This window comes from Anomaloglossus baeobatrachus, chromosome 11, assembly GCF_048569485.1.
Source record: "Anomaloglossus baeobatrachus isolate aAnoBae1 chromosome 11, aAnoBae1.hap1, whole genome shotgun sequence".
Taxonomy (NCBI): domain Eukaryota; kingdom Metazoa; phylum Chordata; class Amphibia; order Anura; family Aromobatidae; genus Anomaloglossus; species Anomaloglossus baeobatrachus.
This window is the reverse complement of record NC_134363.1, coordinates 169506967-169530717: the sequence shown is the minus strand read 5'-3', so window position 1 is coordinate 169530717 and position 23751 is coordinate 169506967. Positions and strand designations below refer to the sequence as shown.

Sequence of the window (23751 nt, the reverse complement as noted above, 5' to 3'; positions counted from 1 at the left end):
GGGAAGCGTTTGTCAGGACAGGCCCTAGGCTTGGTCACAGTGGCCTGAAAACTGGAGTGGTTAAAGAACACACTCCTTGTCCTCTTAGGCAAGGTAAACTGGTGCTTTTCTGCCAGAGAGGGTTGCTCCTCTGATACTGGCGGATTGAGGTCCAGTATAGAATTAATGGTCGCAATGAAATCACTAACATCTGAGTCACTTTCGGACAGATCAATGGGGCACATGGAGGTAGCCTCCGAGCCCCCAGTAAAGGCAGCCTCCTCGTCCTGCGAGTCAGTTCTTGAATCAGAGCCGCGGGACGAGGAAGGAGAGGGAACCCTGTGTCTCTTCTTAGAAGGACGGGGTCTGAATCCTCTGTGAGCTCCGGTCCTGAGAGACCCCTAGCAGCAGAGGCACCCTGTGAAGGGGGCTGATGTATATTCAGCAAAGTCTTGGATAGAAGTCCCATAGACTCAGCAAAGGACTGGGAGATAGACCTAGAAAAGGATTCTACCCAAGCCGGGGGTTCAGCCACAGGAGCAGGAGCAGCCGGAGAGACCACTGGGAGTGAGACTCCAGGCTGAGGCACCGTCAGGTTAGAGCAGGCATCACAATGTGGATAGGTGCTCGGTTCAGGCAGTAGGAGCTTACATGCAGTGCATACTGAATACAGCTTTGGAGCCTTGCTCCTCGTGTGAGACATGCTCCTGGAGTGGGGGCTCTACCAGAATGACCCCCAGAGAGTATATACAGAGGTCCACAACCAGAGGTTGTGGCTTACCAGACCGCTGGAGCGGTGTTGTGTGCCCTCCAGAACCCAAAGCCCGGACCCCAAGCACCTCAGCAGAGATGCTGCAGACCAGCGCTGCAAGACTGATCGCAGGGGGAACGCTGAGAAAATGGCCGCCGGAGCGAAGAGAGGGGGCGGGACTTGCTTAAGGAGCGGGATCTGGAGGGCCATAGAGACCTACAGGGGAGGGAACATACACTGCGGTGAGGAGTGTCCCTCCCCTGTGCAGAATGGCCGCCGGGCGGAGCCGAGCCTGTCCCTCTGCATGAGTGACATGCGAGGGCAGTGAAACCGAAACTAGGCCTCCGGCGAACCCGGGGCCTAAATTTGAGCGATGCGGCCGGCGAGCAGGCACCATCAGCGCGGTTCTCAGGCGACAGCCAGAGAACCCGCCGGAAATGTCATAAAACACAATCAGCACACTCTCCCACAACAATAAAGTACAGGGAACCCCAATATATAAACGTCTCAGGTACTTAGCTTGCCGAGACGCAAGGTTCCAAGTCCCTGGGGACGAGTGCTCCGGTCCAGCAGGATCCTGAAGGGCTGCGGATGGAGAACCGGTCTCCTGCCAAGCATGGAGAACCGGTCTCCTGCCAAGCATGGAGAACCGGTCTCCTGCCAAGCATGGAGAACCGGTCTCCTGCCAAGCATGGAGAACCGTGCTGGCTCCCACTTCAAGCCAGAGCCCAGGAGGGATGGTGAAGGAGCACGGCATGTAAGGCTTCAGCCTTGGAATCAACCTTAACAACACCGCTGACACAGTGGGGTGAGAAGGGACATGCCGGGGGTCCACTTGGACCCGCTTTTCTTCAAACTCTTTCCAAAAATGAAAAATCAGATGAGAATGCATGTGTGGATGTATGCCTCCTGAACACAAAGCAATAAACTGGCTAGATCTGGTTCTCCAGGGGGTGTATAAGCTCCGAGGGAGGCGCTACACTTTTTAGTGTAGTACTTTGTGTGTCCTCCGGAGGCAGAAGCTAAACACCCATTGTCTGGGTCTCCCATAGGAACGATAAAGAAAACCTATGTGCAAAAAAAAAAAGCTTAAAAAAAAAAAAAAGAAGAGATTTTTGTGTACTCACCGTAAAATCTTTCTGAGCCTTCATGGGGGGGGGGGGGGGGGTACACATGACCATGGCGGTCAACAATTCGGTGGTGATCCGGATTCTCTGGCTTAAGGGGTACTTTGCACGTTGCAACATCGCTACTGCGATGTCGTCGGGGTCAAATCGAAAGTGACGCACATCCGGTGCCAGTAACGACGTTGCAACGTGTAAAGCCTAGATGCAAAAGTGTCGTTAAAAAACACAAAAAAAAAAAAAAAAAAAAAAAAAAAAAATCGGTGATCTGTGTAGTGTCTGTCATTTCCATAATTTCGCAGCAGCGACAGGTACAATGTTGTCCCTCGTTCCTGCGGCAGCACACATCGCTGTGTATGAAGCCGCAAGAGCGAGGAACATCTCCTTACCTGCCTCCACCGGCTATGCGGAAGGAAGGAGGTGGGCGGGATGTTTACGTCCCGCTCATCTCCGCCCCTCCGCTTCTATTGTGACATCGCTGTGACGCTGCACGACCCGCACCCTTAGGAAGGAGGCGGGTCGCCGACCAGAGCAACGTCGCAGGGCAGATAAGTGCATGTGAAGCTGGCGTAGCGATAATGTTCACTACGGCACAAGATATCGCATGTGCGATGGGGGCGGGTGCTATCGCGCTCGGCATCACTGGCATCGGCTAGTGATGTCGCAACGTGCAAAGTACCCCTAAGGCCTGGAGTGCAAATAGCAGAGGTGCTCTTACGCCCTGTTGCATCAGCAATGATTCTGTCGAGTGTTTCGCCAAAAACCATGAAAGGGTAACCCCGTTAGGGATTTCTTAGATGCACTAAAGGGGTAATCCTTTCATGGTTGTCGACAGAATCATTGCTGATGCAACAGGGGGTAAGAGCACCTCTCTACTACCATCTGCACTCCAGGCCTCAAGCCAGAGAATCCGACAGATCTCCACCGAAATACTGACCGCCATGGTCCTGTGTCCCCCAATATGGCGAGAGAGAAAGCATAATATTTTAAATAATATTGACACCTATGTCAGTCCAAAAAAGAAGGGAATTTTGTTACTTACCGTAAATTCCTTTTCTTCTAGCTCCAATTGGGAGACCCAGACGATTGGGTGTATAGCTACTGCCTCCGGAGGCCACACAAAGCATTACACTAAAAAGTGTAAGGCCCCTCCCCTTCTGGCTATACACCCCCCCCGTGGGATCACGGGCTGCTCAGTTTTAGTGCTAAAGCAAGAAGGAGGAAAGCCAATAACTGGTTTAAACAAATTCAATCCGAAGTAACATCGGAGAACTGAAACCGTTCAACATGAACAACATGTGTACCCGAAAAAACCAAAAATCCCGAAGGAAACAGGGCGGGTGCTGGGTCTCCCAATTGGAGCTAGAAGAAAAGGAATTTACGGTAAGTAACAAAATTCCCTTCTTCTTCGGCGCTCCATTGGGAGACCCAGACGATTGGGACGTCCAAAAGCAGTCCCTGGGTGGGTAAAGTAATACCTCAAGTTAGAGCTGCAAAACAGCCCTCTCCTACGAGGAGGCAACCGCCGCCTGCCGGACTCTTCTACCTAGGCTGGCGTCCGCCGAAGCGTAGGTATGCACCTGATAATGTTTGGTGAAAGTGTGCAGACTCGACCAGGTAGCTGCCTGGCACACCTGTTGAGCCGTAGCCTGGTGTCGTAATGCCCAGGACGCACCCACGGCTCTGGTAGAATGGGCCTTCAGCCCTGATGGAACCGGAAGCCCAGCAGAACGGTAGGCTTCAAGAATTGGTTCTTTGATCCATCGAGCCAGGGTGGATTTGGAAGCCTGCGATCCTTTGCGCTTACCAGCGACAAGGACAAGAGTGTATCCGAGCGGCGCAGTGGCGCCGTGCGGGAAATGTAGATTCTGAGTGCTCTCACGAGATCCAACAAATGCAAATCCTTTTCATACCGATGAACTGGATGAGGACAAAAGGAAGGTAAGGAGATATCCTGATTGAGATGAAAAGAGGATACCACCTTAGGGAGAAACTCCTGAATCGGGCGCAGCACTACCTTGTCCTGGTGAAAAACCAGGAAGGGAGCTTTGGATGACAGCGCTGCCAACTCGGATACCCTCCGAAGAGACGTGACCGCTACCAGAAAGGCCACTTTCTGTGAGAGTCGAGAAAGTGAAACATCCTTCAGAGGCTCGAAGGGCGGCTTCTGGAGAGCAACTAGTACCCTGTTCAGATCCCATGGATCTAACGGCCGTTTGTACGGAGGGACGATGTGACAAACCCCCTGCAGGAACGTGCGTACCTGAGGAAGTCGTGCTAGACGCTTTTGAAAAAATACCGATAGCGCTGAGACTTGCCCTTTAAGGGAGCCGAGCGATAAGCCTTTTTCCAAACCAGATTGCAGGAAGGAAAGAAAAGTAGGCAATGCAAATGGCCAGGGGGACACTCCCTGTGCCGAGCACCAGGATAAGAAAATCTTCCACGTTCTGTGGTAGATCTTAGCAGACGTGGGCTTCCTAGCCTGTCTCATGGTGGCCACGACCCCTTGAGATAATCCTGAAGATGCTAGTATCCAGGACTCAATGGCCACACAGTCAGGTTCAGGGCCGCAGAATTCAGATGGAAAAACGGCCCTTGTGACAGTAAGTCTGGCCGGTCTGGTAGCGCCCACGGTTGGCCGACCGTGAGATGCCACAGATCCGGATACCACGACCTTCTCGGCCAGTCTGGGGCGACGAGCAGGACGCGGCGGCAATCGGACCTGATCTTGCGTAGCACTCTGGGCAAGAGTGCCAGAGGGGGAAACACATAGGGTAGTTGGAACTGCGACCAATCTTGCACTAAGGCGTCTGCCGCCAGAGCTCTGTGATCGCGAGACCGTGCCATGAAAGTTGGGACCTTGTTGTTGTGCCGGGACGCCATTAGGTCGACGTCCGGCCTTCCCCAGCGGCGACAGATTTCCTGAAACACGTCCGGGTGAAGGGACCATTCCCCTGCGTCCATACCCTGGCGACTGAGGAAGTCCGCTTCCCAGTTTTCTACGCCGGGGATGTGAACTGCGGATATGGTGGAGGCCGTGGCTTCCACCCACATCAGAATCCGCCGGACTTCCTGGAAGGCTTGCCCACTGCGTGTCCCGCCTTGGTGGTTGATGTATGCCACCGCTGTGGAGTTGTCCGACTGAATTCGGATCTGCTTTCCTTCCAGCCACTGCTGGAAGGCTTGTAGGGCAAGATACACTGCCCTGATTTCCAGAACATTGATCTGAAGGGTGGACTCCTGCTGAGTCCACGTACCCTGAGCCCTGTGGTGGAGAAAAACTGCTCCCCACCCTGACAGACTCGCGTCTGTCGTGACCACCGCCCAGGATGGGGGTAGGAAGGACCTTCCTTGTGATAATGAGGTGGGGAGAAGCCACCATTGAAGAGAGTCCTTGGCCGTCTGGGAAAGGGAGACTTTCCTGTCTAAGGACGTCGACTTCCCGTCCCATTGGCGGAGAATGTCCCATTGAAGTGGGCGCAGATGAAACTGCGCAAACGGGACTGCCTCCATTGCTGCCACCATCTTCCCTAGGAAGTGCATGAGGCGTCTTAAGGGGTGCGACTGGCCTTGAAGGAGAGAGTGCACCCCTGTCTGTAGTGAACGCTGCTTGTCCATCGGAAGCTTCACTGTCGCTGAGAGAGTATGAAACTCCATGCCAAGATATGTTAGTGATTGGGTCGGTGACAGATTTGACTTTGAAAAGTTGATGATCCACCCGAAAGTCTGGAGAGTCTCCAGTGCAACGTTCAGGCTGTGTTGGCATGCCTCTTGAGAGGGTGCCTTGACAAGTAGATCGTCCAAGTAAGGGATCACCGAGTGTCCCTGAGAGAGCAAGACTGCTACCACTGCTGCCATGACCTTGGTGAAAACCCGTGGGGCTGTCGCCAGACCAAATGGCAGGGCTACGAACTGAAGGTGTTCGTCTCCTATAACGAAGCGTAGAAAACGCTGGTGCTCTGGAGCAATCGGCACGTGGAGATAAGCATCTTTGATGTCTATTGATGCTAGGAAATCTCCTTGAGACATCGAGGCAATGACGGAGCGGAGGGATTCCATCCGGAACCGCCTGGTTTTCACGTGCTTGTTGAGCAGTTTTAGGTCCAGAACAGGACGGAAAGAGCCGTCCTTTTTTGGCACCACAAACAGAAGGAGTAAAAACCTTGACCTCGTTCCTGAAGAGGAACAGGGATCACCACTCCCTCTGCCCTTAGAGAGCACACCGCTTGCAGAAGAGCATCGGCTCGGTCGGGATGTGGGGAAGTTCTGAAGAACCGAGGCGGAGGACGAGAACTGAACTCTATCCGGTACCCGTGAGACAAAGTGTCTGTTACCCACCGGTCTTTGACCTGTGGCCGCCAAATGCCGCAAAAGCGGGAGAGCCTGCCACCGACCGAGGATGCTTGGAAGCGGTTCCTCCGGCTGCTTTCTTTGGGCGTCAGTGAGTCCGCCAGGAATCTGAGCTCCTCTGCTCCTTCTGAGTCCTTTTGGACGAGGAGAATTGGGTCCTGCCCGAACCTCGAAAGGACCGAAACCTCGACTGTCCCTTCCACTGTTGAGGTTTGCTTGATCTGGGCTGGGGTAAGGAAGAGTCCTTACCCTTGGACTGTTAAATGATTTCCGCCAATTGCTCACCAAACAGCCTGTCTTGAGATAATGGCAAACTGGTTAAGCATTTTTTGGAAGCAGAATCTGCTTTCCATTCCTTTAACCATAAGGCTCTGCGTAAAACCACCGAGTTGGCGGACGCCATTGACGTACGGCTGGTAGAGTCCAAGACCGCATTGATAGCGTAAGTCGCAAACGCAGACATTTGCGAGGTCAAGGACGCCACTTGCGGCACTGATGGACGTATGATAGAGTCCACCTGTGCCAGACCAGCTGAAATAGCTTGGAGTGCCCACACGGCTGCGAATGCTGGAGCAAACGACGCGCCGATAGCTTCATAGACAGATTTCAACCAAAGGTCCATCTGTCTGTCATTGGCATCTTTAAGTGAAGCCCCATCTTCCACTGCAACTATGGATCTAGCCGCAAGCCTGGAGATTGGGGGGTCCACCTTTGGACACTGGGTCCAGCGTTTGACCACGTCAGGGGGAAAGGGATAACGTGTATCCTTAAGACGTTTGGAGAAACGCTTATCTGGATAAGCATGGTGTTTCTGGACTGCTTCTCTGAAGTCCGCGTGGTCCAGAAAAGAGCTCAATTTACGTTTGGGATACCTAAAATGGAATTTCTCCTGCTGTGCTGCTGCCTCCTCCGCTGGAGGAGAAATATCCAGCAGTCTATTGATGGCCGCTATAAGATCATTCACCATGGCGTCACCATCAGGGGTATCCAGGTTGAGAGCAGTCTCAGGATTAGACTCCTGATCACCTAGTTCTGTCTCATCATACAGAGAATCCTCTCGCTGAGACCCTGACCAGCGTGATGACGCCGAGGGTCTCTCCCAGCGAGCTCGCTTAGACTGCCTGGGACTGTCGTCCGAGTCAGAGCCTTCAGCCTGTGATGCCTGGGACCCCCTTGGAGCACGGATTAGTTCCAACTGAGGGGGACCGGGGAACATTGAATCAGCAGTGCCCATGGTCTGAGTGACCGGCCTGGACTGCAAGGTTTCTAGAATTTTTGTCATAGTCACAGACATCTTATCAGCAAAAACTGCAAACTCTGTCCCCGTCACCGGGGCAGGGTTCACAGGCGTCTCTGCCTGGGCCACTACTAGCATAGACTCCGGCTGACGAAGTGGCACAGGGACCGAACATTGCACACAATGGGGGTCAGTGGAACCTGCCGGTAGATCAGCCCCACATGCGGTACAGGCAGCATATGAAGCCCGTGCCTTGGCACCCTTGCTTTTTGCGGATGACATGCTGTTGTCTCCTCAGAGCAATATAGGGGTATAAGCCAAGAAGCGACCGTACAGTGCAATATATATAGGTACAAACAAAAGTACACAAAACAACACTGTGGCACTAGTGGGGTCAGCACCTAGGTGCTGCTTACCGCCCGCTTAACAGCGGGTGTGTGGTCGCCAGAATCCCCTGTCTGGGTCTCCCAGGGCTATGTCCGTTCTCCAGCTCAGACTGCGTGCAGGAATGGCTGCCGGCGTCCTGTGAAGAGGGGCGGGCCGTGGGCGTGCTGCAGACAAAGAGCGGGAAACTGGCGTCCCACTGTGCCCAGTGAGAGGGCTGGAGTATGTAAATAAGACTCCAGCCCTCGGCGCTGACTATTGTACAGCGTCTCTCCCCTTCCCTGACTGACAGGGCTGGGGGCGGGAACGAAACGTAACTAGGCCGCAGAAGCCGGGGACTAGATTTATCAGCGCTGCCGTCGTAAAAGCACGGTCGGCGCGAAGTCCCCGGCGCACCACAAGTCTCAGCCGCGCCGCAGTCTCCATGGGGGCCGGCGCGGTAGTTCCCCACACATAAACTCACTCAGCTAAGCTGCAGTGAGTATAACCCAAGCGCGCAGCGCTACTGTCCCCGGCGCACTAGAACACCCAGCAACGCTGGAGTGTGTCTGTGCCTGTCTGTACGGGGACACAGAGTACCTGAATGTTGCAGGGCCTTGTCCCTGACGGTACCCAGCTCCGTATCCAGCAGGATCTCCGGGTCTGATGATGGAGCCCGGCCTCAGAGTCTGGAGGCCGGTAAGATCCCACTTCACCAGAGCCCACAGGGGGATGGGGAAGGAAAACAGCATGTGGGCTCCAGCCTCCGTACCCGCAATGGGTACCTCAACCTTAACAAACACCGCCAACAAAAGCGGGGTGAGAAGGGAGCATGCTGGGGGCCCTTTAGCATGGGCCCTCTTTTCTTCCATCCGATATAGTCAGCAGCTACTGCTGACTAAACAGTGGAGCTATGCGTGGATGTCTGACCTCCTTCGCACAAAGCTTGAAAACTGAGCAGCCCGTGATCCCACGGGGGGTGTATAGCCAGAAGGGGAGGGGCCTTACACTTTTTAGTGTAATGCTTTGTGTGGCCTCCGGAGGCAGTAGCTATACACCCAATCGTCTGGGTCTCCCAATGGAGCGCCGAAGAAATATGACCTATAGTGTTCTGAAATGTACAGGATTACAATCCCAAGGCTTAAAATTTCCCCACTTCTATTGATTCAAGAAATGTTTTATTTTCACGACCTTGAAGTATACAGGGATCTTTAGAAAAATACGAGAGAAAAGAGAAAAAGTGCATCGCATAGTGAAATCCCAGACATCCGTGTGTTTTGTTTTCAACGAAGGGCCTACATAATATTTCATTTATACAAATTACTGTTATAAATTATACCACGACCCAATACAGCAGTTTGGAAATGGCGGCGGAGTCATTCCAGCATATAGAAACCCCGGGGGAGGCCGGCGGATTGGCTTAAATGCAGTACTTCATATAAGAAAGAAAAAAAAAAAAAAAACTCTATAAAAATACAGTACATGTGAATGCGGTCCTAGCAGAGTCCCTGACAAAGCCATCCCGTACCATGACAGAGCTGTAAACTGTATACATTCAGAGGTCACTTCCCTTCGTGAGGCCGGCGGTTTGGCAGCGTTACAGGACTGACAGCAGTTTTCACCATTTGCAGTGTTTGTGCAAAACAGCAGCTTTATAGATTTAAGACACGGGGTCCCCTCCGGCTACCAGGAGGAGAAGAACGGCTTCCTGCAGTGGAAAGTCTGTGTGAAGGCGTTACTCAGGTGCACGATCCGGCCCTGGCTCCCGCTACGGCTTCGCTCCACCACCACTTTGGGCATCTGGACCAGCTGAATGGGCGACTTCTCGTCCTTTAACGCTTGAGTCAGATTCAGGATCTGAAGGGAAAGAAGGATTTTTGTGTACTCACCGTAAAATCTCTAAATCTTCAATATGGATGCATTGTGCTATTTGGCTTTACAAAAAGGTGAGAATGTGGACTCAAAACATGCCTATGTCATGTAGGAGAGGTTGGGTCCCCACTGACCAGCTGGATCTAGTTCCCAGGGCGGCCGGATGTAAACTCGAGAACTGCAGCTCAGCTCCCATTCACTTCAATAGCAGCCGAGCTGCCTTATATAGTGTATGGAGCTGGTCTATCACCATTTACAGTATTTTTCGTTTTTTTAAGACGCACCAGATTATAGGACGCACCCCAAAGTTGAAAAAAAAAAAAAATGAAAATAGGTCCGTTTTATAATCTGGTGGTGTCTTACCAGGGAGAGGGGGCAGCAGCCAGATACTCACTGCGGTCTCTGCTCTGTAGGGGGCCGGTGAAGAGCCGCTCTGCTCTGTGCGGGGGGGGGGGGGCAGGGAGTCACCGGCCATTCTGAAGAAGTCGGAAGTCTACGGTGAGGGCTTCAAACAACGGCGGTCAGTCGGCGCATGCGCAGAGGACAGCTTGAGCTGAGAGCTCCATCTTTGCAGACACTGACTCTAGGCGCCATTATTTGAATCTCTGACCGCCAACATCTTCAGAATGACCGCCCGCCGCACAGCCAGAACAAAGGAGCCGCGCGCCGAGCAGAACAAAGGAGCCGCGCGCCGAGCAGAACAAAGGAGCCGCGCGCCGAGCAGAACAAAGGAGCCGCGCGCCGAGCAGAACAAAGGAGCCGCGCGCCGAGCAGAACAAAGGAGCCGCGCGCCGAGCAGAACAAAGGAGCCGCGCGCCGAGCAGAACAAAGGAGCCGCGCGCCGAGCAGAACAAAGGAGCCGCGCGCCGAGCAGAACAAAGGAGCCGCGCGCCGAGCAGAACAAAGGAGCCGCGCGCCGAGCAGAACAAAGGAGCCGCGCGCCGAGCAGAACAAAGGAGCCGCACGCCGAGCAGAACAAAAGAGCGTGGAGCCGAGCAGAACAAAAAAAAGAGCGTGGAGCCGAGCAGAACAAAGGAGCGTGGAGCCGATACACACAACAGCGCAGTACTGACAGGCGCCGGCAGCACCCGGTAAGCTACATTCGGATTTTAAGACGCACCCCTCATTTTCCTCCCAAATTTTTGGGAGGAAAAGTGCGACTTAGAATCCGAAAAATATGGTACATCCGGCCACCATTAGAGCTAATCACCGCTGATGGGACTGGCTGATCCCCCACCGATTCGATATTGATTACCTATGGGCAGATCACAAATATCAAAACAGACAATCCATTTACATCCACAACTGTGTGGCTAAGGCCCAGTGCCCACGCTGTGTAGTTTTGATGCGTACTTTCAGAAATCTGCATGTCCATTGTGAAGCCAGCAAAGTCTGAGAATTCAGAAGTGCTGTGCCCACGTTGCTCATTTTCTCCCTTGCGTATTTTATGCAGAAGAAAAAAAAAAAAAAAAAATTTGCACCAAATATACAAGGGAAAAATACTCAACGTGGGCACAGCACTTCTGAATTCTCAGACTTTGCTGGCTTCACAATGGACATGCAGATTTCTGAAAATCTGCGTCAAAATCCGCAGCGTGGGCACCGGGCCTTAAAGTGTCCATCAAGACGACTTACCTGTCCTCTCATTACCGACATCTGCTTCTCAAATGTGGCCTTGTCAAACCCCTTATCAGTCTGCGGATATAAACACGGGATAGCAGGGTTACTCACAGTCACCAGACCAGGTAGATTGCCCTTATCCAGCACAGAAATAAAACTTTCCCTTACCTTGAACAGCTCGTACAGATCTTCACAAAGGTCCTGTACAAAGTTCATATCGGAGATGCGGGGAAGGATCAGGTCTCTCGTTTCCTGACTGAAGGGAACCTTTGCCTGAGGAAGCCAAGCCCAGAGGAATGGGTCTGAAAAGGGAACAAGCAATGCACTATGTATTTTATTCTGGAGCATCATCAATATATATAGACCATGGTAGAAAAGGCACTGTAGGATAACAGCAGGAAAGTAGCTTCCCGGGAGGTGGTGGTGAAGGGTCACAGGAGGCAGGGACAATGCTGCAGGTGCTCGCTGCGGCAGTGAGGCAGGGCCCAGCCTGAAAATATCAGTGGTGCAGGCTTCAAATAATGGCACCGGAGTTGGCGCATGCGCAGATGGAGCTCAAGATCTCATTTGTGCATGCGCCGCCTACGACCTATTGATCTCCCAGCAGTAGATGGAAGAAAAATAGTGTCGCCTCCTAGTGGCAGCAGCATACAATCCATGCTCTTCTGTGTCCCCCAATGAAGCGATAAAGAAATAGAGCGTGCGCAGATGAGACCTTGTCTTATCATTGAGCAGATAGCTCAATCTGCGCACGTGCCAAATCCAGGTGCCATTTCTTTGAAGCCCGCACTGCCGACAGTTTCTGGATGGTCCCCGCCTCGCGGCACCTGCAGTAAGCAACTGGGAGACCTGCAGCATCACCCTGCTCCACCACCGCCCCTACCTCCTGTGACCCCGCTCCATCACCAGCCTTAGTTATTGACTTATATTCCACCACTGTTTAGATATGATTGATAAAACATTCATTATACAGGAATGGATGTAAGAAAGTGCCGATATATACTATGCTGCTGATTGTATATACCGTATTTTTCGGACTATAAGACGCACCCTGGTTTTAGAGGAGGAAAATAGGGGAAAAAAATTTAAGCAAAAAATGTGGTCATGACACACTTATGGGGCAAGGATCTGCTGCTGACACTTATGGGGTAATGTCCTGCTCATATACTCCCCCAGCCTGCTCATAATATACCCTAATCCTGCTATATACTCCCCATGCTGCTCATATACCCTCATCCTGCTCATATACTCCCCCATGCTGCTCATATACCCTCATCCTGCTCATAATATACTCCTATCCTGCTATATGCCCTCATCATGGTGTATGGCCACATCCTGTGGCACATAAAAAAAAAAATAAATAAATAAACGTTCATACTCCCCTTACCTCACTTCCTGCAGCACCGCTCCTCTTACCGTCTATGTCAACGGCAGCGCCGCTGAGTGGAGCCGTCCCCCTGCAGCATCGCGATCTCCTCCTATCTGTCCCGGCGGCTGCGTGTGGACACGTGCGCACAGCGATGACGTCATCGCTGTGCGCGATGCTAGTCTCCAGCAAGTCAGCTGACCGGCACAGAGAGATCGCGATGCAGCAGGGGAACGGTGAGTAATGTGCACTGATTCACTGCACCCCGCGCTGATGATGATGTGCGGGGGGGTGGGGGGGGGGCAGTGAATATAGCCGCACATGATCACTCCAGGCTGCAGTTACCAGGGGTAATCATGTGGGCCGACTGGTTATCCATGCCCATCACCCCGCCCACCTGTCAGCGCCGGGTTCAGAGCTGAGAGATGGGCTGGAGGATGGGCGTGCATATGTAATGAGCGGGCTCACGTGGTCACGGCAGGCTGCTACAGCCTGCTCATGCCCCCGATGACCCGCGCCACCACAGCACCCTCATTCCCCGCAGTCACAGTCAGACCATAAGATGCACCCCCCACTTTCCCCCAACATTTGGAGGAAAAAAAGGGAATCTTATGGTCTGAAAAATTCGGTAATATCACATCACCAGGTTAGAAAAAAAAAAAAAAAAAGCTCCTTACACGCTCTCCATTCATCGGGATGTTTAAATGGAAATGCCAGACCATTGTCAATCGCAGCAATTTTAATAATCGGCTCCTTTTCGGTCCACTCCTGAAACCAAACCAAAAACAGCAATGAGCATCTGGCTGGTCGGATATAGAGCAGGAAGGCCACGTGCTGCATAAACGGCATCTTACCTTCGGTGAGGAGTCATCGCTGGCCTTCTCAGAACCTTCGATTAAATCCTCTTGGCTTTCATATCGAATTAACCAGTTGTCATTGCCTCGGTCTGCAAGATAAAGCAAGTGACAGGTCATCAGCACGATAAACTTTAGAAACAAACACACACACGACAGATAGTCGCTTCCCGAGCGCCGGCTGGAGATGCCGAAAATAAAAAAAAAGGTCCATTTACATTGGACGATGATTGTTGAAAGTGTTTAGGATCATGTAAACATGACGCCAGACAGTGAGCGGACAAAATGCTTACTCGTCGACAGCAGATCGCCCCAAGAGAACCAGGGATGAGCTACCGACAATAGGACTTTGTACAGGAACAGAAAACCGTTGCATTAGCAATTATCCTATCCCCATATTATTATTATTATTATTATTTATTATTATAGCGCCATTTATTCCATGGCGCTTTACAAGTGAAAGAGGGTATACGTACAACAATCATTAACAGTACAAGACAGACTGGTATAGGAGGAGAGAGGACCCTGCCCGCGAGGGCTCACAGTCTACAGGGAATGGGTGATGGTACAATAGGCGAGGACAGAGCTGGTTGCGCAGTGGTCTACTGGGCTGAGGGCTATTGTAGGTTGTAGGCTTGTTGGAAGAGGTGGGTCTTGAGGTTCCTCTTGAAGCTTTCCACGGTAGGGGAGAGTCTGATGTGCTGAGGTAGAGCGTTCCAGAGTATGGGGGATGCACGGGAGAAATCTTGTACACGATTGTGGGAAGAGGAGATAAGAGAGGAGCAGAGAAGGAGATCTTGTGAGGATCTGAGGTTGCGTGCAGGTAGGTACCGGGAGACTAGGTCACAGATGTAGGGAGGAGACAGGTTGTGCATGGCTTTGTATGTCATGGTTAATGTTTTGAACTGGAGTCGTTGGGCGATGGGAAGCCAGTGAAGGGATTGGCAGAGTGGCGAGGCTGGGGAGTAGCGAGGGGAGAGGTGGATTAAGCGGGCTGCAGAGTTTAGGATAGATTGGAGGGGTGCAAGAGTGTTGGAAGGGAGGCCAGAGAGCAGGAGGTTGCAGTAGTCGAGGCGGGAGATGATGAGGGCATGCACTAATGTTTTTGCAGATTCTTGGTTAAGAAAAGCACGGATCCGGGAGATATTTTTGAGTTGTAATCGGCATGAGGTGAAGAGGGCTTGGATGTGTGGCTTGAAGGATAGAGCAGAGTCGAGGGTCACTCCAAGGCAACGAGCTTGTGAGACTGGGGTGAGTGAGCAACCATCAAGTTTGATGGAAAGGCTTGTTGGAGGAGATGAGTGAGGAGGAGGAAAAACAATGAACTCTGTTTTGTCCATGTTAAGTTACAGTTTTGCCGGCCATATATGAGCCCCAATTATCAGGCGGACGCTCACCCACTTACCGGTATTTCTTATCACATAGTCTAAGATGACTAGCCTCTCAAACTGAGACTGCAGCTGCTTTCTGATGTTCTCGGGTAAAGGTTCAGTTTCGAACCTTCTCAGCCAGTAGTCTGCTTCCTTATACCCGTCCACAAAAAGCTGAAAGGAACCGATCTGCAAAAAAACCCCGAAAAAAGTGTATATTTAAAAGGGGATGTCTCAAGTTATGTGACTTTGTGGAGGTCGCCTGAGCTGTGGTTTGTTTGTTTAAACATAAGAATATCTGTGTATGTAAATAAATCAAAATATAGATGTAGTAGCATAATTATCTGTGTCTATGTAGCAATTGCACAGACCTATAATATAATTCAAAGCTGTATAGTCATGAAAGGGGTTACCAAGAATGAGTGAACAGATGTACAAACGATGGAAGTCTTTTAACGTCTCCCAATTGGAGTCTGGGTCTCCCAATTGGAGCTAGAAGAAAAGGAATTTACGGTAAGTAAACAAAATTCCCTTCTTCTTTGTCGCTCCTAATTGGGAGACCCAGACAATTGGGACGTCCAAAAGCAGTCCCTGGGTGGGTAAAGAAGGGAATTTTGTTACTTACCGTAAATTCCTTTTCTTCTAGCTCTTATTGGGAGACCCAGACGATTGGGGTATAGCTACTGCCCTCTGGAGGCCACACAAAGCACTACATTAAAAGTGCAAGGCCCCTCCCCCTCTGGCTATACCCCCCCCGTGGTATCACGGGTTCTCCAGTTTTAGTGCCAAAGCAAGAAGGAGGAAGCCAATAACTGGTTTAAACAAATTAACTCCGAATAACATCGGAGAACTGAAAAACCGTTCAACATGAACAACATGTGTACCCGCAAACAACAAAAAAACATCCCGAAGGACAACAGGGCGGGTGCTGGGTCTCCCAATAAGAGCTAGAAGAAAAGGAATTTACGGTAAGTAACAAAATTCCCTTCTTCTTCAGCGCTCTATTGGGAGACCCAGACGATTGGGACGTCCAAAAGCTGTCCCTGGGTGGGTAAAGAAATACCTCATGTTAGAGCTGCAAAGACAGCCCTCCCCTACGGGGAGGCAACTGCCGCCTGCAGGACTCTTCTACCTAGGCTGGCGTCCGCCGAAGCATAGGTATGCACCTGATAATGTTTGGTGAAAGTGTGCAGACTCGACCAGGTAGCTGCCTGGCACACCTGTTGAGCCGTAGCCTGGTGTCGCAATGCCCAGGACGCACCCACGGCTCTGGTAGAATGGGCCTTCAGCCCTGATGGAACCGGAAGCCCCGCAGAACGGTAGGCTTCAAGAATTGGTTCTTTGATCCATCGAGCCAGGGTGGCCTTAGAAGCCTGCGACCCTTTGCGCTTACCAGCGACAAGGACAAAGAGTGCATCCGAACGGCGCAGGGGCGCCGTGCGGGAAATGTAGATTCTGAGTGCGCTCACCAGATCTAACAAATGTAAATCCTTCTCATACCGATGAACCGGATGAGGACAAAACGAAGGCAAGGATATATCCTGATTAAGATGAAAAGAGGATACGACCTTAGGGAGAAACTCCGGAATAGGGCGCAGCACTACCTTGTCCTGGTGGAACACCAGGAAGGGAGCCTTGGATGACAGAGCTGCCAGCTCAGACACTCGCCGAAGCGATGTGATCGCAACAAGAAACGCCACTTTCTGTGACAGCCGAGAAAAGGAAACTTCCTTCAGAGGCTCGAAGGGCGGCTTCTGGAGAGCAACTAGTACCCTGTTCAGATCCCATGGATCTAACGGCCGCTTGTACGGGGGCACAATATGACAGACCCCCTGCAGGAACGTGCGCACCTTAGAAAGACGTGCTAGACGCTTCTGAAAAAACACGGATAGTGCCGAAACTTGCCCTTTAAGGGAGCTGAGCGACAAGCCCTTTTCTAACCCCGATTGCAGGAAGGAAAGAAACTTGGGCAATGCAAATGGCCAGGGAGACACTCCCTGAGCAGAGCACCATGATAAGAAAATCTTCCACGTTCTGTGGTAGATCTTAGCCGAATTCGACTTTCTAGCTTGTCTCATTGTGGCAACGACTCCTTGAGATAATCCTGCAGATGCTAGGATCCAGGACTCAATGGCCACACAGTCAGGTTCAGGGCCGCAGAATTCTGATGGAAAAACGGCCCTTGGGACAGTAAGTCTGGTCGGTCTGGCAGTGACCACGGTCGACCGATCGTGAGATGCCACAGATCCGGATACCACGACCTCCTCGGCCAGTCTGGAGCGACGAGTATGATGCGGCTGCACTCGGCTCTGATCTTGCGTAGCACTCTGGGCAAGAGCGCCAGAGGCGGAAACACGTATGGGAGCTGAAACTGCGACCAATCTTGAACCAAGGCGTCTGCCGCCAGAGCTCTTTGATCGCGCGACCTCTCCATGAATGCCGGGACCTTGTTGTTGTGCCGGGATGCCATTAGGTCGACGTCCGGCACTCCCCAGCGGCGACAGATTTCCTGAAACACGTCCGGTTGAAGGGACCATTCCCCTGCGTCCATGCCCTGGCGACTGAGAAAGTCTGCTTCCCAGTTTTCTACGCCTGGGATGTGAACCGCGGATATGGTGGATGCTCTGTCCTCCACCCACAATAGAATGCGCCGGACTTCTTGGAAGGCTTGCCGACTGCGCGTCCCTCCTTGGTGGTTGATGTATGCCACCGCTGTGGAGTTGTCCGATTGGATTCGGATCTGCTTTCCTTCTAGCCACTGTTGGAAGGCCAGTAGAGCAAGATACACTGCTCTGATCTCCAGAACATTGATCTGAAGGGTGGACTCCTGCGGAGTCCACGTCCCCTGAGCCCTGTGGTGGAGAAATACTGCTCCCCACCCTGACAGACTCGCATCTGTCGTGACTACTGCCCAGGATGGGGGCAGGAAGGATCTTCCCTGAGACAATGAGGTGGGAAGGAGCCACCATTGTAGGGAGTCCTTGGCCGTCTGGGAAAGCGAGACTTTCCTGTCCAGGGACGTTGACTTCCCGTCCCATTGGCGGAGAATGTCCCATTGAAGTGGGCGCAGATGAAACTGCGCAAAGGGAACTGCTTCCATGGCTGCCACCATCTTCCCTAGGAAATGCATGAGGCGCCGCAAGGGATGCAACTGGCCCTGTAGAAGAGATTGCACCCCTGTCTGTAGTGACCGCTGCTTGTTCAGCGGAAGCTTCACTATCGCTGCTAGAGTATGAAACTCCATGCCAAGATACGTTAGTGATTGAGTCGGTGATAGGATCGACTTTGGAAAGTTGATGATCCATCCGAAAGACTGTAGGGTCTCCAGCGTAGCATTCAGGCTGTGCTGACATGCCTCTTGAGAGGGAGCTTTGACCAATAAATCGTCCAGGTAAGGGATCACCGAGTGTCCCTGAGAGTGCAAGACTGCTACCACCGCCGCCATGACCTTGGTGAAGACCCGTGGGGCTGTTGCCAGACCAAATGGCAGAGCTACGAACTGAAAATGGTCGTCTCCTATCACAAAACGTAGAAAACGTTGATGTTCTGTAGCAATTGGCACGTGGAGATAAGCATCTTTGATGTCTATTGAGGCAAGGAAGTCTCCTCTGGACATTGAGGCAATGACAGAACGCAGGGTTTCCATCCGGAACTTCCTGGCGTGCACATGTTTGTTGAGCCGTTTTAGGTCCAGAACAGGACGGAACGAGCCGTCCTTTTTTGGAACCACAAAGAGATTGGAGTAAAACCCTTGCCCTTGTTCCTGAGGAGGGACTGGGATCACCACTCCTTCCGCTCTTAGTGAGCCCACCGCCTGCAGCAGAGCATCTGCTCGGTCTGGATGTGGGGAGGTTCTGAAGAACCGAGCTGGAGGACGAGAATTGAACTCGATTCTGTACCCGCGAGACAAAATGTCCGTCACCCACCGGTCTTTGACCTGTGACATCCAAATGCCGGAAAAGCGGGAGAGCCTGCCCCCGACCGGCGATGCGGAGGGAGGGGGCTGGAAGTCATGAGGTAGCCGCTTTGGAAGCGGTACCTCCATTTGCTTTCTTGGGGCGCGTGTGAGCCCGCCACGAATCTGAGTTTCTTTGCGTCCTCTGAGTCCCTTTGTACGAGGTAAATGGTGTCTTGCCCGAACCTCGAAAGGACTGAAACCTCTGCTGCCACTTTTTCTGCTGAGGTTTGGTTGTTCTGGGTTGTGGGAAAGAGGAGTCTTTACCCTTAGACTGCTTAATGATATCAGCCAATGGCTCGCCAAACAGTCTATCTCTAGATAAAGGCAAACTGGTTAAACATTTTTTGGAACCAGCATCTGCTTTCCAGTCCTTTAACCACAATGCTCTGCGCAAAACTACCGAATTGGCGGACGCCATTGAGGTGCGACTGGTAGACTCTAGGACCGCATTGATAGCGTAAGACGCAAACGCCGACATCTGCGTGGTAAGGTGCGCCACTTGCGGCACTGCTGGATGTATGATAGCATCCACTTTTGCTAAGCCAGCTGAAATAGCCTGGAGTGCCCATACGGCTGCGAATGCCGGAGCAAACGACGCGCCGAAAGCTTCATAGACAGATTTTAACCAAAGGTCCATCTGTCTGTCATTGGCATCTTTAAGTGAAGCGCCATCCTCCACTGCAACTATGGACCTAGCTGCGAGTTTGGAAATCGTGGGGTCTACCTTTGTACACTGTGTCCAGCGCTTGACCACCTCAGGGGGGAAAGGGAAACGCGTATCTTTAGATAGTTTAGAGAAACGCCTTTCTGGGTGAGCGTCGTGCTTCTGGATTGATTCTCTGAAGTCAGCGTGATCCAACAAAGCACTCAATTTACGCTTGGGATAAAGGAAACGAAACTTCTCCTGCTCCGCAGCCGCCTCTTCTGCTGAAGGGGCTGGGGGAGAAATATCCAACAGCCTATTGATGGCTGAGATAAGGTCGTTTACCATGGCATCCCCATCAGGGGTATCCAGGTTGAGAGGGGTTCCAGGAATGGATTCCTGATCACTCTCATCAGACACATCACAGGGAGACTGATTGCGCTGAGACCCTGAGCAGTGTGATGACGTCGAGGGTCTTTCCCAGCGAGCTCGCTTAGGGTGGCTGGGGCTATCATCTGAGTCATAATCCTCGGCCTGTGAAGCCGGGGACCCCCCTGTGGTCTGGATTAATTCCAAGTGAGGGGGACCTGAGGACAGAGGCCTCGCCGTGCCCAAAGACTGAGCCCCATGCATAGATTGCAAGGTTTCAAGTATTTTTGCCATAGAGACAGACATATTATCAGCAAAAACTGCAAAGTCTGTCCCTGTCACCGGGGCAGGACTTACAGGCGTCTCAGCCTGGGTCACTCTCCCTCCTGACTCCGGCTGGCGAAGCAGCACCGGGTCGGAGCATTGCACACAATGGGGGTCATCGGAGCCTGCTGGTAGATTAGCCCCACATGCAGCACACGCAGTATACACAGCCCTAGCCTTGGCAGCCTTGCGTTTTGAGGATGGCATGTTGTTGCTTCCACAGAGTGATCTGGGAGATGCAGCCAGAAGCGACCTTACAGTGCAAGAAATACAATATCACTATATCCTACACAGTACACCAATACACCGTGAGGCACTAGAGGGACCAGCACAGAAAAATCGCTTACCGCCCGCTTAAAAAGCGGGTGTGTGGTCGCCAGATAGCCCCTAGTCCAGGTCTCCCAGAGCCTTGCATCCTTCCTCCAGCCAGACTGCATGTAATGGCTGCCGGCGTCCTGAGAGAGAAGGGGGGCGGGCCCTGGGCGTTCCTGGCTAAGAGCGGGAAGCCTGCTTCCCTCTGTGCCTAGTGTGAGGGCTGGAGCATGTAAATCAGGCTCCAGCCCTCGTCGCTGCTAGCGAACAGCGTCTCTCCCCTACCCTGAATGACAGGGTGGGGGCGGGAACGAATCGGAGCTGCCGGCGTCCTAGGCCCAAAAAGCCGGGGACTCAATTTATAACCGCCGCCGCCGTAAAAGCGCGGACGGCGGATCCCCGGCGCACCACAAGTCACAGCAGCGCCGCCCGGTCCAGAGGGGGTCGGCGCTGCGTTCCCATACACAAACAATCCCCCAGTAATCTGTAGGGACACTAGCTCCAACGTTGCGGTCCCCGGCGCACTACAACACCCAGCCAGCCCGGAGTGTGTCTGTGCCTGCCGGGGACACAGAGTACCTGTATGATGCAGGGCCTGTCCCTGATCGTACTCCTGCTCCGTCTCCATCAGGTTCTAATGGGTCTGTGGATGGAGCCCGGCGTCAGAGCTGAGAGGCCGGCAGGATCCCACTTCCACAGAGCCCTACCAGGGGATGTGGAAGGAAAACAGCATGTCAGGCTCCAGCCCTGTACCAGCAATAGGTACCTCAACCTTACAACACCATCCAGGGGTGAGAAGGGAGCATGCTGGGGACACTATATGTGTCCTCTTTTCTTCCATCCGAAATAGTCAGCAGCTACTGCTGACTAAAATCTGTGGAGCTATGCATGGAATGTCTGACCTCCTTCGCACACAAAGCTAAAACTGGAGAACCCGTGATACCACGGGGGGGGGTATAGCCAGAGGGGGAGGGGCCTTGCACTTTTAATGTAGTGCTTTGTGTGGCCTCCAGAGGGCAGTAGCTATACCCCAATCGTCTGGGTCTCCCAATAGAGCGCTGAAGAAAGAATACCTCGATAAAAAGAGCCGAAAAACGGCCCCCTCTTACAGGTGGGCAACTGCCGCCTGAAGGACTCGCCTACCTAGGCTGGCATCTGCCGAATTATCGGCATTCACCTGATAGTGTTTCGTGAAAGTGTGCAGACTCGACCAGGTAGCCGCCTGACACACCTGCCGAGCCGTAGCCTGGTGTCGCAATGCCCAGGACACCGACGGCTCTGGTAGAATGGGCCTTCAGCCCTGCAGGAATCGGAAGCCCAAAAGAACGGTAGGCTTCAAGAATCGGTTCCTTGATTCACCGAGCCAAGGTTGACTTGAAAACCTGAAATCCCTTACTCTGGTCCGCAATAAGGACAAGAGCGCATCAGACCGGCGCAGGGGCGCCGTGCGAGAAATGTAGAGCCGGAGTGCTCTCACCAGATCTAATAAATGCAAATCCTTTTCACATTGGTGAACTGGATGCGGACCCAAAGAGGGTAAGACGAAACGGGGATACGTTAGGGAGAAAGTCCGGGACCGGACGTAGAACCACCCTATCCTGGTGAAACACCAGGAAGGTGGCTTTGCATGACAGCTCTGCCAGCTGAGATACTCTTCTGAGTGATGTGACTGCCACTAGGAAGGCCACCCTTTGCGAAAGAAAGTGGGCAAGGCAAACGGCCAGGGAGTAAAACCCTGATCAGAGCACCAGGATAAGAAGATCCTCCAAGTCCTGTGATAGATCTTGGCGGACGTTGGTTTCCTGGCCTGTCTCATGGTGGCAATGACATCTGGAGATATCCCTGATGACGCTAGGAGCCACCACACAGTGAGGATTAGAGCCGTAGAATTCAGAAGGAAATATGGCCCTTAAGGCAGCAAGTCTGGTCGGTCTGGGAGAGTCCACGGTTGACCCACCGTGAGGTGCCACAGATCCGGGTACCACGATCACCTCGGCCAGTCTGGAGCAACGAGGATGGCGCGGCGACAGTCTGACCTGATCTTGCGTAACACTCTGGGCAGTAGTGCCAGAGGAGGAAATACATAAGGCAGTCGAAACTGCGACCAGTCGTGAACTAGCGCGTCTGCCGCCAGAGCTCTGTGATCCTTGGACCGAGCCATGAATGCCGGGACTTTGTTGTTGTGCTGAGACGCCATTAGACCGACGTCCGGCGTTCCCCAACGGCAACAGATCTCTAGAAACACGTGCGGGTGAAGACCATTCCCCTGCGTCCATGCCCTGGCGACTGAGAAAAATCTGCTTCCCAGTTTTCTACGCCCGGGATGTGAACTGCGGAGATGCTGGAGGCTGTGGCTTCCGCCCACAGCCGAATCCGCCGAACTGCTCGGAAGGCTTGATGACTGCGTGTGCCGCCCTGGTGGTTGATGTACGCAACTGCCTTGGCGTTGTCCGACTGAATTCGGATCTGCCTGCCGTCCAGCTACCGCTGGAACACCTTTAGGGCTAGATCCACTGCCCTTATCTCCAGAACATTGAACCGAGGGGAGGACTCTGTCGGAGTCCAGGTTCCCTGAGCCGAGTGGTGGAAGAAGACCGCTCCCCACCCTGACAGACTCGCGTCCGTCGTGACCCCAGCCCCGGCTGGGGGCCGGAAGGATTTTTCCTTCGCCCAGGAAGTGGAAAGAAGACACCACTGAAGAGAGGTTTTGCTGCAAGGGAAAGAGAGACGTTCTTGTCTAGGGACGTCGACCTCCTGTCCCATTTGCGGTGTCCGATAGAATCGGACGCAGACGAAACTGCGCAAGGGAACTGCCTCCCTTGCTGCCACCATCTTCCTGGGACAGTGCATGAGGCGCCTCAAGGGGTGACTGGGCCCGAAGGAGAGATTGCACCCCTGTCTGTAGTGAACGCTGACTATGCAGCGGAAGCTTCACTATCGCTGAGAGAGTATAAAACTCCATCCCGAGATAAGTCAGTGATTGGGTCGGTGTCAGTTTTGACCTTGGAATTTTGATGATCCACCCGAACCCCTGGAGAGTCTCCAGAGCAATGGTCAGGTTATGTTGACATGCCACCCAGGAGGGTGTCTTGGCTAGAGGATCGTCTAGGTAAGTGATCACCGAGTGGCCCTGTAGGACCGCCACCACTGCTGCCATGACCTTGGTGAAGACCCGTGGGGCTGTCGCCAGGCCGAATGGCAGTGCCACGAACTGAAGGTGTTCATCCCTGATGGCGAAACGCAGAAAGCGTTGAAACTC

General features: G+C 52.7%; 1 protein-coding gene across 3 annotated transcripts in view; it reads right to left on the bottom strand.

Moving 5' to 3' along the window:
• Nucleotides 1–8960: 8960 nt before the first annotated feature.
• The window catches only part of PI4K2B (phosphatidylinositol 4-kinase type 2 beta), a 37562-nt gene continuing 22771 nt past the window's right edge, over nt 8961–23751 (bottom strand). For 2 of the 3 annotated variants that reach the window (XM_075328749.1, XM_075328751.1), the window contains exons 5-9: nt 14922–15075; nt 13517–13608; nt 13340–13430; nt 11312–11598; nt 8961–9661 (exon numbers count right to left, since the gene is read on the bottom strand). In XM_075328749.1, coding sequence (XP_075184864.1) covers nt 9488–9661; nt 11312–11598; nt 13340–13430; nt 13517–13608; nt 14922–15075 — 798 coding nt within the window. In that variant the 3' untranslated portion in view covers nt 8961–9487. The remainder of the gene's footprint in view (nt 9662–11311; nt 11599–13339; nt 13431–13516; nt 13609–14921; nt 15076–23751) is intronic. The other variant, XM_075328750.1, reaches the window with a different exon arrangement.